Consider the following 15,536-nt stretch of genomic DNA (forward strand, 5'->3'; position numbering starts at 1 on the left):
TTTTGAGACTTCTGTGGTTTTTTTCATTGTTCATGTTGTTGTGGATTTCATATACTTCATATTTCTGCCTAAAGTACTGTACTCTGTTGTTTGTCTGCTTTTTCAGCTTCTGAACATAGCATAAAAGTACACACACAATGTTAAGTTGTAGTTACTGTTGGGTTTTAATCAACACAACCGTCCAGCAAATCATTCTTCTAAACAGTGGATGTTGATAGAAAAGTGGTGGGTTTTGTTAAAATGTCCTTAAACAAAATTTTCTTCTTTACTTTTTTTTGTCATATGTTTGGATGTAATCTTGTCATTTCTGTTCCATTTTGTTGTGATATTAAATATATTTTAATTAAATAGTTTATTGTGACATTTTAGAGAGATGGATACTAACTGCATTTCTCAGTTTCTAATGTGATGACTTTATCTTCATGAACTAAATTAAACCAAGGACTACTATCCGAATTTCATTATTATTTTTAGCAATTGGATATGAAATCATAACTAAATGCAGGGATCTTATGATTGAAATATTAGGAGGTGTCTTTGTATATGGTCTTACTTAAGCTGGACTTTTCCAAATGAGTCTTACTTAGTATTTCATTTCTGTGTTTACATCCTTCTTTTAAGTTATGCTTTTTGTGAAAAAGCACCATCTTGGTTTTACAGTAGCATTAGTATCACACATATCATTGTTTGGTTATTAGTAATCTGTTTCTAATAACAGGGCATTGCAAGTAATAAATTACTGTAATTATGTGATTTCTTATAAAATTGTTTTCTCAATGAATGGTTTAACTTTCAATGCAAATGTGGGGTTTTTGTTTAGAAGTCTCTTATTTTGGTTTTATGCTTAGTAAGTGAGCAAACCTTAAAGTATTCATAATGAAATACTTAATGTTTCAGGGATGCTGACAGGAATGAATGAGACATCTGCTACAATAGCTGTTGCTCCGCAGAACTCTACTAGACTTGTAATAATTGAGAGGGTAGTGAAGGCAGCAAACCTGGGTGTAGTCCCTTCTGGTCAAGATAACATACACAGGTAAGATTACATGTCATTCATAGTGGAACCACCTTTTAATATGAATTTGTTAGTTAAAAATTCATCAACATTTGATAATATTAGGGAAAATTTTATTATCCACACCTTTAATGCATAAGATACTGAATTACAATGTTAACAGAATCCTAAGCAGATATGAACATATGCCTAAGTATCCTCAGATCTTTATTTGAATGTATGTAGAACAATCAGACAGCTATACTTTACTGCACATAGTTAGGGGGAGTTGGCCTTTCCTGGTTTTGTTTCAAAGGGAAAGGTAGCCTTTTAAAGCACAGTACTTTCAAGAGCTTCTGTATGGTTTGGGGGGTTTTGTTTCTGTTTCCAAAAGTAAGTGGCCTTATCCAGGTATATAATCTGTGAGAAACAGCTTGTTTTTCCCACATTAATTTTTTACCCATGTTATCCAACTAGTTAAACCTAGAACCTGATTTTTTCCTTTTTTTTTTCAGTTGGATGAAGTTCTCTGTAGATGCAGGTTGACCATTAAATAGAACATTTCCTTGTCCTTCCTATATACATGCAAGGAAAAACAGGGATAGCCAAGAAAGTCACTGGCCCTACCTAAATTCAACATGTTACTTGTAGATCAGTCCCTTTCATATGAAAGCTGTGGTACAGGATGTCAGTGGAATTGATAAGACTGCTGGTTAATGACGGCTTTTAATGTGATTGACTCAAAATATTTATTCCCATGAATCTGTATGGCTTCTTACTTGTGACTGGCACAAACAGGAAAATTGCAATGTGTGGAAAATTGAGTGGACACAAATAACAACAGCAAGATGTAATTGGAAGCTGTTAATCTGGTCTTGCAGTAAGAAAATTCATACACCTCTCCTAGCATCTACTAAAACTGTTCCAGAGTGTGAATTATCTCTTTAACCCCCTGAATTTTGCTATTTCAGTTAGAGCGAAGTATCTTCTTTTAAAGGAAAGATTTTTCTTTGTTTTCCTTTGAAATTTTGCTAACTGAGGTGACTGTTTGGAATAGTGAGAGTCGTGTTAGCCTACACAGGACTAATAACCTGATATTTTTCTTTGTTGCATTTATTCCTTCTGGCATTACGGGGCATTTGTATCGCATTGCATTAACATTAACCCAGCTGGATTTTTCTACGTATTTGATACAGTCAATGATAAAATTCTGTTTCACCATAAAAACATGGTACAGCTAGTGCAATTGCACTGAAATGATTGTCACTATTGACACCTGCTCCTCCATGAAAGAGTCCTCATTTGTTGCATCCCTGAGGGATCTATACAGTCTGCGTTTTCAACATCAATTCAAAGACTAGGTGAGAGAGTCAATCAAAAGAAGCTTAAGTGTATGCAGCATACAGGTGTTCTCCATCTTTACTCTGTCCATCACATGAGACTTAGCACATAGGAATGGATAGTTTTGTGACTGAGTCTCAAAAAGGCTCCCTAAAATAATAGCTTAGTTCTTCACTCAGCCACAGGTTTCCTGATCATAGCAAAGTTTCTAATCTGATCTTGCTTTCTCTTGCTCTTTTTTTTTTGTTTCTCCTTTTTTTTTTTTTTTTTTTTTTTTTTAGTGGAGGTTTTCCATAAATCAGAGTCTATGACCAACAGTAAAGAAATTGAAGATGTACATCCTTTTGGGTACACCTCTTCAGAGACAGTGGTTGAAGGCATGTTCTGGTCAGGCTGAAGTATTCAGAGTGCTTTAGCATCCTGAAATCTTCTTTTTTTTTAATTCAAAATAAGATGTATTCGGTCTGCCACAGTAGTTACAGGATAGTTTGCATTTATAACATCCATCAGACAAAAAAAAATTGTTTATAACAACTTAAATGGCCTACAGGAAATATCCAGCATTGATAAGTATTTAGAAAATACTCCTTCATTTGCTTCACCATAAGTAACTGGAATTCACAGATAATACGTTGTCAGAATTGCACCTAGTTTCTGGTGAGAACAGGAAGAGAATATTAACTAATTGATACTGTGATGAACCTGTTCATCTCTTAAATAGTGCTACGTTATCATTGAAGTAAATTCTAGATGTAGATGGATGAGTATTTGAGATAGAGATTAGATAATGAACACTTTCAAAACACTGAAACATAAATATTTTTATGGTTTTTGTATATATATAAACTGTATACATACATCTGGATAAAATCAACTCTGTCATGAGAGTAAACAAAAATGGAGTCTCTTTTTGCAAAATCTCATGGCTGCAAGAAGTGTGCCATCTTTTATTTGTGTGACACGTACACCATTTCAGGATGAGAGAGTAAACAGTCACCTTTTACCTTGACAAAGCAGTTACAGATTCAATAAAAATATGTTAAAACTGATGTTTCTTCCTTTTTCTGTAGTATTTTCATTGTGTTGTTTGTTGCAAGGGGCATTTGAGTGAAAAAAATGCATACAGGAACTTGTTTCAGCTCGTCATGCTGCTGTGAGGACTACTTGAGTTCACTTCTTGGAAGTTCTTAGTACATACCCTTTTACACAGGAAAAGTAGTGCTATTTTTAAACTGACGTTCTGCACTGTGTAGCATGAATTGTATTAATCTCTTAGTTGGTCATCCCCAACTGATTAAGCCCTATTTAATAACGGCCAATGCCAAGAAGCTTATATTGCCTGGTAATGCAATATACTCATTCAAAATTAAATTGTATATATAAGTGTAGCTAATGGACATGAACGGGTGCGTGTTTCTTGGTTTTTTTTCAGTCTAAACATATTTGTACTCATGACAAAGGTGATGTCATGGTGGTGGGACCCAATTACTGCTCCTTAAATTGATAACCCTATTTAGGATTGTATTTTTGCACCAAGTGAAAACACTCAGAGCAAATATAATGAAGATCTGAAAATAAATACTTGAAACAAATATCAACAGAATAGCATGTAGTCACCAGTGAAAAATGAAATAAATGTGAACCTGTCAAACACATTGGCTGTATATTAGTCCGTATTACAGTATAGCAACACTCATGTACATGCATTTTTTTTCTCTTTTTACCATAGGGCTACTGAATTTTGATATTTTACTTGAAATGTAGTAATTCATCTGTTAACTGACTGTAGAACAAAATGCCAGATAACAGAGTTCAATTTTAAACCCTCTTTTCTGACCTGTTTTATTTCAAGTGATAGCTGCAAAAGTTTTTAACTCAATAGCCAGTATTGCAAATAGCGTATTCATATTCATATATTTGCAAAATACATTTGCTGTACAATTTTACTTCCTTAAGTGTAGTTACCTGCTCTTCAAATGAGTTTAAACAAGCTATTAGATTACTGGGCCTTGTAAGAATGTGAGAATGCACTGTACGCAGGCTTAATAGGATTTAACTATTTCATGTGTTTGCTCTCTCTTGCTTTTGTTTTCAAGGGGAAACATTATTTCAATTTTAAAGGCTTTACTAAAAGCAATAATATGAAATAAATTTCAAAAGAGGTTGGTTTTGGTGTTTGGGGGTTTTTTTTGAGCAGGAAATATGATGTCTCCTTAAATGTAAAAACTTCAGAAAGCAACATGTATTATTTTTCTTAAAATACTATTTCACAAGATTGATTAGGGTAGTTCAGTGTTCTGAGAACTGTTGTTTGTTAAAAATATTTTGGAAAAGGAAGGGTTAGAACTGGATTGAGGAGTGCATAGATGTTGACAAAGTGATTTCAAAAAGAATTAGCTAAGGCACCAAGTTTCTGCCTTGTCATTCAGACCACATCTGTGGGCATCACTTGAATATATAAGACAAAGATGTTGAAAGAAAAGTATCTGTTCCTGCAGGGAATTAGATCAGTCTGAATAACTATGTTTAGGGACCCAGTACTTTTCAGTCAAAGTATGTCAGCTGTTTGTTGTCAGTGAGGAAAGTCTACCACAAAATTTTCATTCTTCAAGGTAAGAGCATACACATTTGAGGACATTAATTCCCTCAAAGTCAGTTGTTCTACTGACCATCACTTCAGTTCCCTGTCTCTACTTGGGCAGTAAGATTCATTGCTGTGCCGGTTTGGGCTGGGATAGTTAATTTTCTTTGTAGTAGCTAGTATGGGGCTATGTTTTAGATTTATGCTGGAAACAGTGTTGGTAATTCAGGATGTTTCTGTTATTGCTGAGCATGGCTTATACAGAGTTAGGGCCTTTTCAGCTTCTCACATCACTCCACCAGCAAGCAGGCTGGGAGTGCACAAGAAGCTGGGGGGGTGGGGGGGGTTGGGGGGGGGTACAGCCAGGACAGCTGACCCCAGCTGGCCAAAGGAGTATTCCACATTGTAGATGTCACACTCAGCATAGAAAGCTGGGGGAAGAAGGAGGAAGGGGGGAGACACTGGGAGTGATGGTGTTTGTCTTCCCGAGTAACCGTTACATGTGATGGAGCCCGGCTTTCCTGGGGATGGCTGAATACCTTCCTGCTGATGGGAAGTGGTGAATTAATTCCTTGTTTTGTTTTGCTTGCATGAGCAGCTTTTGCTTTAACTATTAAACTGTCTTTATCTCAACCCATGAGTTTTCTGACTTTTACCCTTCCAATTCTCTCCCCCATCCCACCAGGGTGGGAATGAGCAAGGTTTCATGGGGCTTAGTTGCTGGCTGGAGTTAAACCACAACAATTGTGTTACATATTAAAAAAAAAAAAAAAAATTGTAGGCTGTTCTTCCATATTTCAAAATGTGATGAGATGGAGACACTATTAAACTCAAGATCTTCAGTAATTTTCTTTTTAACCAACACAAGCCTTATTTATCCAGAAATGCTGTTCATGCTAGTGCTACTTTCAAGATGTGTTGCTTATTCCTTTCAGATGAATATTCTGAAAGTTCCTCAGGTCTTTTCTTCCTTTATTCATTTTCAGCTCCATAACCTCCTATCAGGGTAGGTAATCTTAATTTTCTTCACTTTGAATATAGCAAAAGACAACAGATGGTGATAGAATGACAAGACTAGTTGCAGACTTAACTTTAATCTTAAAAAGACTTGAATAACTTGAATACTCTTCTGATCCTCTTGAAAGTGTCAAAATATTGTCTACTATTACATAAGGCCCTCTGCATGAAGAAGAGGCATTTCAGGGCAAATTGGCTTAGGAAGAAGATAATGGAAATACATCTAGAAAGCATTTCTTCCCACTACCTGCAAAATACGTTACAAAAGCTTTTAATGTCTTGGCAGTAGCATGCTGCAGAAAGTCCGTTCAGAGCTGGGATCAAAAACTGGATTTGCTTCTTCAGGCTTTCACTTTGTCTTATGCTTGTGTGATTCCACTGATGTCAGAATATGGGATGGAGAATCAGGCCATCTTTACCTGCCTACCTCTCTGCCTTCCACTTTCTGAAGCATTTCTTAAAGGGAATGCATTGTACTCTAGTAGATTATTTCCCTCAATGACTGTGGCTCTGGAAAGTGATGCAAGGTAGAACACCTTTTCCATATCTTTCATTCTGGAAGACTTTACTTGCATGCTGCCCAACCAGTCAGTGAGATAAATGATGAACCCATCAGGGTGGATATGAAAAACAAATTTTAGTCAACCTCAACTTGTTTAATAATCCATTGGACTCTAGTCTGCTGATGCTGTTGTATTTTGGAAGAAATCCACAATTAGGAAAGAGCTGGGCTAGAAAGTGAGCATGGTGTCATACCTATCTCTGTTCTGCAGTTCATCAGGATGGCCTTTACCATTGACCAGCACTCTTGCAATACATGACAGCATTAATTTCCATACTCTAATTTGAGACAGTCAAGTCTGTAATTTCAACACCCCAATGTGGGACAACCAGAGAAAATCAAACCTCAGCTTCTTTCAACACTGAAGCTTTAATCTGCTTCAGAACAGCCATTTCACATTTTTAAATCCTTCTCCATTCAAATCATGACAGTGTTTTTTCTAATACCTTCTTTATAGAAATGATCTTTTATAGATCTTTTTTATAGAGATCACCAGAACTTGCAGAGGAAGGATTGTCATTTCTTAGTGTGTTGTCATAGTAGACACCTGAATTAGCACCAAGCAAGCTAGTTTTTAAACAAGAAGCACAAAACAGCACTTCTGCTCGTTGCTGGGGCCGGTCTGTTGAGCTCAACCACAGCTGCATGCAGTGACTATGCTGCTTCTGGGATCTGTATTTGTTAAGGACACTTGAGTGCACCAAACAGATACGCCAGTTTGTTCAGCTCTTGCTGTGTGTAGTACATCATTGCTTACTGTACCCACGACCTGTGATTTTGTGAATAAGAAAGCATTGAACAAGATGTAAAATATCTTCCACCTGTCTTTTGGAGACTTGCATTACTATCCTTTAGCAAAATCAAAAATTTACTGTGTAAAAATCAGGTAATATGACACTAAGCACATTGCAATGGATGAGTATTGAAGTGCTGAAGAATGTAAAAGCAACTAGCAATACAGAAATTTGCATAAAATGCTTAAAAAACAGAAATCCAAGGATCAACACTTGTTTTTCACCAGTCTTTATTCCCCACCCCGTGCATCAGACTGACAGTCTGGTTGTATTCACCCCTTTTTATCATTTTGCAACCTGTCATGTCCCATTTATAGTATATTGGCAGACTGATTCTCAAAGGAAAGAGGGTTTTGCTTACAGACAATTTTGATTATCAGAGAATGGTGTGCTTAGTAATCAGTTATCCTCCCCACATGTTTTTAAATCTAGCAACACAATGCGGGGAGAAAAGGTATGTGATTGTAGGTAGGTTTATATTGAACAAAACCCCATTTAAAGGGATCTACCTGGAAAATTTTTCTTGTGTTTTTGATCTTTCAATTTGTACTGAATTTGGAAGAATTCTTAGGCAGAAAGTTGGTGATCAGACCCCATCAGCTTACCATAACTAACAACTGCATCTGCTTCCAGCGTGTCAGAAAGGAGGGGCTATCACCTGTCTGTTGGGGGTAAGCATAGTGTAGAAATTTCTGAGAAATCTAAATTGTTTATAGTTACACCATTTGAATCCAAACGTGTTTTCAGTAGCTGACAAACAGGTCTTACAAATCCAGGAAGACTTTTTTAAAGAACTTTACTGCTTTGTGTGCACACAGAAATCTTTCCTAAGATTTTTTACTAAGCAATTGGCCTGTCAGAGAGCTCAAATGAAGTGAAATCTACCTCTGGCAGTAGCTCCTTTGATGCAGTTATGTGGGCTGTTCTGCTTCTGTGGTTCCTTATCCGTGGGGCGCAGTCATCTTTTTCTGCTCTTCGAGAGAGCTGCAGTGGGTAGCCGAGTAAATAAACTTGTAGTAGACCTGCAGCCCTGATTTTGCTTCCTAGTTTCTCAAGTAGGAATTAATCAGAGAGCTAAATACCCTAGGCAAAACAGTTTCTCTGGTAGCCTTTACCTGTAGGAGATCGAAATATAAATGGAATAGTATATCCATGTCCACAGTATTTCAGGCTTTATTGTAGCCAAAAGTTGTAAACTCTTAATGTTTTCTCAATTTATGCTAGAAGTAATTCTAGCACTTCTTTTTATTTTTTTTAAAAAAAAAAAGCCCATAACCACTTATGTTATTTTTGTCAGCCAGGGCTAAAAGTCTTTCTGGTTAGTCACTATCCTTAATAAATATTTTTATGGTAGGAGAAAATGAAAACTGAATTTTTTAAACATGAAAGTACTTAATCGGTAGTTTCTACTAGATATTCCTTAATTTCTTAATCCAATCCTAATGTTTCAAAACCTTGATATTTTCTCCCTGCTAACAAAAGGGCCCTGTATGTATCAATGCAGTTTTCATGTATTGCAGCATATAAGGATTTTGATTAACTGGTACGAAATACTTGATCAAGAATGCCTTTCTACAACATAATGTTAAGGCCCTTAACATTTTAAATATATTGTTGTATTTAAGGACCTTACATATGGGTCTCAAAATTTAAAAATAACTTAAAGAAATTAAATTTGAAGTTAACATTGAAAGTATATGAGTGAGTCATTTTAGATAGGACGTTAATCAAAATAGATTGTTCTAGCGTAGCTTATTTGCTGTCCACTAGAGGACAGCACTGCTTTTGTATCTGAATGCTGTAAAGTGAAAAATAATGTGCAGCATTTTCTTTGAAAAACAAACAGGAACCTTCTGAGCCAGTTGTTTAAACAGAAAACATTTAACACTTTAAAATAGCCGAACAGAAGAGTATCTTTTATTTGAAAGTTCTCTGAAGAAGTTAAATGTTTTACTATTTTTCTGTATGGGAACTTTCTTGGAATTAAATAATTTTTCTGCAAATTAAAATTTATAGCCTGTTTTTAAAATGGACTGTATGTAATTCTCAAATACTTATCATATTAAATGCCTTTTAAGAAAAATAAAAATAACTGACTAGATGGGGAAACAAAATAGATCGAGTATTACAATTATAATTACAATAGGTGTGAGGAGCAAATATTTTGTTTCAGGCTTTTAGTTTATTGAAGTTTTGGGGAGGAAATACAAATACCTTCATATAAAAATGCTGAAATTTTTTGACTAAAGGTTAAATTTGGAAGATGACAAAAAATTCATGCAACTTCTTTTTGAACATATTGTATTGGGCAATAAGTTCAGAAGACTCACTTCATTCCTGCATTTCTGTTAGAGGTATATTGCAACTGCTCACTGGCAACTGAGGACGAAAAATCTTTTTTGACAGGAGAACTAAAAGTGGTAAAAATATAGTACAGATTTAACCGGAATTTATTTTGCTATTTTATTATTTTATTAAACCAAAAAAGAGTTAATATTGCAAATATTTACATTATGGTAATGATTTAGGTATTTTGAACAATTTATTCTAAAATAGTGTTAAAATTGTATGAAGGTACTGGAAAAAAGAAAATGTCAAATTATAATACTATTTTTAAGGTAAATATTCATTAAATTCTATGATTAATAACCAATGTTAAACAAGTGGGGTTTTTTCTGGAGGTTAAAATCACTAGTTTAAGAAAATATCCTTCTTTTTGTGAGTATATTTCTGCTTATGTTTTAGTATTAAGCTTACTCTGTCCCCAGGTAAGAACTAATACATAGTATTGCTATTCCAAACACTTCTTTTTCATGTTTTAAGGCTTACTCAGAGTATGATTACAAGTAATTAATAATTTAGCCAATTATTTGATGAAATGTTAATTTAAAAGTCAAACCTGTACATAGATAGAATTTAGTAGATTAAGGTGAAGATTTAGACTACTGAAAATACAAATATTTTTATTGTCCACTTGATACACTGGAAGGTACTTCGTAGTTGTTTTTTCTTAGATCTGTAAATTGAAGACTAATTCAGAGCAGAATTTTCCCCCCCCCTTTGAATATATTCATTGCATAACTTGATTACACATTTGTCAACTTTGGACTAATTATTTTTCTACAGCTAGGGCAGGGCATTGCATCTTCTGATTGTCTTTCTTACTAATAGGATTCTGTCTGCTTCAGCAGGCAGTAATTGAAGGCTTCATGTACAAGATTTAAAGAAAGGGCAGAGAAAAAAACAAGTTTTAGCCTCCATGGGCTGTTGCCACTGTTTCTGGTAAGCAGTAGGACAGAAAAAGAAGAAAATTCTGCTAGAACAGGAAAACCAAAGAGGAAGAGGAATGCCTGACAGGATAGAATGTATGTTTTAGTGCTGTTGAATTATGTGTAACAAATCCTGCACTGCTGTAAACAAATGTCCTGATAGTGAGTGTTCAGGTGTAAATTTACTTTCTCAAATGTTGAATGTTAAGAGCAGATTTTGAGTGAGTTACTGTGTTGCTGTCTGTTCACTGGCATGGAATTTTCATAACCTTTCCCTGTAAAAATGCTTTTCCTGTATATTGTAGCTATTTTCAGTCTACAAATAAAAAATAACTGCTAGTCTGCAGTCAGGCTAGTCATCATTAAAAAGCCTGTGTTTGGCAAATGCTTTCACATTGTAGTATCTGATACACTGTGTCTTTCCGTTACATCAACTATAAATCAAATGTTGTTATGTGATAATCATTAACAAATCTTATTTTCACGACAAAGAATATGTACTTGATTTTTAACTCTTGAAAGGCTGAATGACTTTCAAAAAACATACAGTACTTCATTAATGTTGATCTGGAATTTGATTACTAATATATATTTCCTTACTTACTGATAGGTACTATATTTATGTAAAAATAATGCATGAACAGCTCCTCTTTTTTTGCAATGTCACATATCCTCAGAATATTTTAACAAAAAAAAAAATTGGAAAAACTCAGAGTAAGCAAATATATCTCACACTGTTATGTTTCTAATCTGTCTTGATTTTTTTAAATGGGAAAAGTGTTAACAGCTGCAAATCTTCCTGAATATTTTTAGTGACGTAAAATAAGCTTTAGAATTAATTTTATCACAGAAAGAAAACTAGAAAGTAACTGCAGTATAGCAGAAACAGCCATCTTGAAACTATTAGTAAATATTTGGTTCTGTTTTCTGAATGGTATTCTCATTTACTTTTTTTCATATTCATTGATGCATCATTTGTTGCAACAGAACCATGCTCATAATAAAACTTCTTATGTTAAGAGTTGTCCATAGGTCAAATTCTCTCTTTTGGACTTAAAAACAACCAATTTACAAGCTAGATTTTAACGTACCACAGTGCAGTTTCCAAGGCTTATTTCAGTCTGTGAATTCTGATTGGGTTTATTATGTTTTTTTCTTTTTGTTGTTGTTGTTTTTTCTTTTTTTTAATTGAAATTCTAACCTTTAAGGCAATATCAACTTTCAGAAAAAGTAAAAAATAATTACTGACCTTGTGGGAAAAATAAGTTTCTTGCACAGAATAAATATCTACTATATAAAGCAATTAATTTTTGCTGCTGAAAGATTTTTTTTTTAATGTGTTTCTGGTCTAAGTATTTAGTTGAGCACAACACACATTTTGGAAAATCCACGTGGACTTACGATAAAACTAAACATGTAAATACAGGAACATATATTTAGTCAAAAAGCAGCTGTTACCCAAAATCTTTCAATGCCGATATATTTAAAACATCTAAATAATCAGGAAAACAGGTTTGCTGCTAGTGTCTTCTAACCAAAAGTCAACTGCTTCATCCTTTTATAACTGTATTCAGCTTCACAGATCACATAATTTTGTTTCTAAAGGGAGTTTTAACACAAACATGCTTATCTTCCCTATTTTAAGAAGCAGATTTTGATTTTCAAAGTTCAAAAGCAGTGGTAAACCCATTGTGTGGTTGTTCCTTCTATACACCCTTTTTTAATGATGAAATACGTCATCCCATTCTGTTCCAGTTCTTTTTTCACTAAGCAATTCCAGACCATTGATATAAACCGATCAACCACTGCTAGTCATGCATACTGACACTTTGTGTAAAATTATCCAAGTATCAGACCCTTTGCACCTTGCAAACCACATACAAACTCACTTTTTATTGATGTTACATGTTTTGTTCAGAGGTATGGAAAAGTGCTGTTGAATCCCCCATGTGATTTTGCAAGTACACGTAAAAATACCAGTGCAAAACTCATCTGTGATGCTTTGGGCCACCTTGGCTTTCGCAGAAGGCTGACTTTGTATCACTTTCAGCTTTTAATAAAAGAGGGTAAAATCAAGCCTCAGGGCTATGAAACACAGCAGGAGTGCCAACTACCAACCTATTTATGTGCATACTCAGACATAATCTGCTTCTGTGTTGTCCCAAGACGAAACCGTTAAGTAAATAAAGTGACTAATAAGACTATTGTTTCTATAATTATCCCCCTGTCAAAATCAACAAGAGAAATAGTCATCTCTTACATTGCAGTGCAAATAGATGAAATCATTAATATAACTAGCTAAGTAGGTAATTTTTATAGTAGTAACGTTGTTTTAGAACATCCTATTAAAGGGAGAGGTCTTTGAATGTATCTGTAATCCGGACAAAAGAAATAGATTGACCTGTGATGGGTGACATTAGGGAAGTGCCCCATGTTTCCTTAATTAGTATAATGTGTTATGAGATTTTGATATGCTTAGTTTAAAAAGAAAAAAGACAGAAATTACTTCTCGTTTAAAGAGAACCTGCTTCCTGCTTAAGTGGCTAATATTTTAATTAAGTCTGGAGTGAAGTTTTTTGAGTATCTCCTGATAAACTCCCTCTTTTATGTTGATGGTAATTAAACAGATCCCCAAGGGCTTGGGTAGGCGCTTTGCAAGGCCCATGCTAATTGTCAGACATGAGACACTGACCAGTTGGTTTGCTCTTGAATAGCCCACAGCATGCTGTCAGCCCAGCAGTTTGATTTTTCTGTATTGTGAGCTGTTGTCAGGGCTAACTGGGTCCTATTGTGGCTGAAGATGTTTCGCAAATTGAGGCAGATGGCTCTGATTCAGACACGTGTCATTCAGAAAGAGGAGAGGAGATTGGCCCTGCAAAGTGGGGTCAGACTGGGTCACAGACCTGCTCTACACTTGTTAGTTTTTTCAAAAGCCCATGTGCAGCAACTTTGTTGTTGTCAAGTAAGGAAGGGTGGTGGGGGGAAGGAAAAAATCAAGCTTGGTGTGCTCCTTGTGGAAGATGGAAGAGGAGGCTGTTGCCATCCTCTTCCTTCCCATCTCTTGGGCCTGGCTGTGCATGTAGAATGAATTAACAGGATTGACAGAAGTTCATTGTGCCTAAAATGGCTTTTCAGTCAATTGTGGTGCTTAAAAGGTTAGTTTTGCTTTTAATTCCATGTAATTAGTGGGTTCTTCATGTCTTGGAATTTAGTAACAATGCATTAGTCCTAACTTTTGTTTATCTGATTGGTTGGATATTTTTGTGGCAGATTTTGGGGAGGCTTGTTTTGGTTTGGAGTTTTTTGTTTTGTTTTGTGGGTATTTTTTTTCTTTGTAGGATTTTTAGGAACTATATTTAGAAATATTGGTCACAATTTCAAGATTAATTATTCTGAAGATAACAGACAGAATGATTTGGTCTCTTGCTGTTAGGATCATTTCAAATTATCATGTTGGATGTTTATATCTTTGACTATTTTTAGTTTGAATTAATTCCCGATGGCAGGAGGATGGACTTTGCCGACAGTACAACAGTTTGGGAGTTTGGAATTTTCTACTACATTTAGCATAGTTGCATTTTCTTTGGGACACAAGTGATAGTTATCCATGGAAAACTCTCTACAGCTGAATTCCAGCTGTCCGTGTGCACAAGTATGGTAGGCAAACTGAAGAAACAGAGTTTACATTAAGATTTTATTTAAATAGAATTTAGTTTGTACTATTAAATACATAACTTTGCATGACACGTTTTTGTCCTTCTTAAATGCAAAAATATTTACGCAATGCTGAACAAATTCTTTCTGAAGAATTTATGGAGGTTTTTATGGTTTATCCCCTGAAATACATTAATGAAATTGGAGGCATTTTATTATATTTGAGCTCATTTCACTTTTGCAGAAAGAAATATTAGCAGTCTTTGACCTTAAAGATCCTCGGTGATTTTTATTTTTCATTTTTTATTTTTCCTTCCCCCTCCAGGTTTGCAGCTAAGACTGTGCACAGTGGGTCACTGATGCTAGTCACAGTGGAGCTGAAGGAGAGCTCTACAGCACAGCTCGTCATAAACACTGAGAAAACCGTGATTGGTTCTATTCTGCTGCGGGAGCTGAAGCCTGTCCTGTCCCAGGGGTAACCTGCTTACATCTGGACTTCAGAATCTGGCACGCAACAAAAGTGCCTGGCATCCACTACTGCTGCCTTTCATTTATAATAATAGCCCTTCCATCTGGCAGTGGGGGAAGAATACACTCTTGACATTCTTGTCTTCTGCTTTAGAATGCTAGTGTGTATCTATCATGTATGCAAGTCCTTTCCTTTTTTCTCTGCGTGCTAACCAAAGAACATATATTTTACTGTCAGCTATCTGCGCTTCTAAATGTATTTCTCATTTGTTCTACCCTAGACCTTCCCTCTCTGCTCCCTTCCCCCGCTACCTTTGTTCCCCATCCATTTTCCCCACTGTAGTGGACAGATACTAGATGATAAAGTTCAAGGGAAATCACACTGCTTGAAAACTGAGTTAAAATGGCAGGTAGGCTCCAGCAGCATATACAACAACTATATGCTTCAAAGAGATTTTGTTGCTTAAGTGTAAAAGTACAATAGGTATAGCAAGTGGTGTTTGCTTTCTGGAAATGCTTGTAAACCTGAACTTGTCTGTTAAGAACATTGTTCCCACCTGCTGCCATTTTCTCAAATGTTTCAGTTAAGATGCCAATAAAGTAGTGCTATGAGCAGAGGCTCCCTCTTTCTTGTTTTGGTAGAGAACTGATAACAAGGATCTCCAGTATTGTATATAAATGGTTAATTAAAGTAAATACTAACAAGGTTGGACACTACATGTGCATCAGCAAACTGTTCTTGTGAAAGTACCCAGTGTTTGTGCTCCTAATTTGTAGTTTTCTGCTATGCAGTTACATTTCTGTTACTAAACAAAGCCAGTCTGCCTATTTTCAAATTGGCCCCTTCATGAAATAC

General features: G+C 35.4%; 1 protein-coding gene across 6 annotated transcripts in view; it reads left to right on the top strand.

Moving 5' to 3' along the window:
* AP3B1 (adaptor related protein complex 3 subunit beta 1) overlaps positions 1–15,292 on the top strand; it is a 161,685-nt gene extending 146,393 nt beyond the window's left edge. For all 6 annotated transcript variants that reach the window (XM_055698838.1, XM_055698836.1, XM_055698839.1 and 3 more), the window contains exons 26-27: positions 898–1,036; positions 14,538–15,292. In XM_055698838.1, coding sequence (XP_055554813.1) covers positions 898–1,036; positions 14,538–14,691 — 293 coding nt within the window. In that variant the 3' untranslated portion in view covers positions 14,692–15,292. The remainder of the gene's footprint in view (positions 1–897; positions 1,037–14,537) is intronic.
* The last annotated feature ends 244 nt before the right edge of the window (positions 15,293–15,536 follow it).

This window comes from Falco cherrug, chromosome Z (genome assembly GCF_023634085.1).
Source record: "Falco cherrug isolate bFalChe1 chromosome Z, bFalChe1.pri, whole genome shotgun sequence".
Taxonomy (NCBI): Eukaryota; Metazoa; Chordata; class Aves; order Falconiformes; family Falconidae; genus Falco; species Falco cherrug.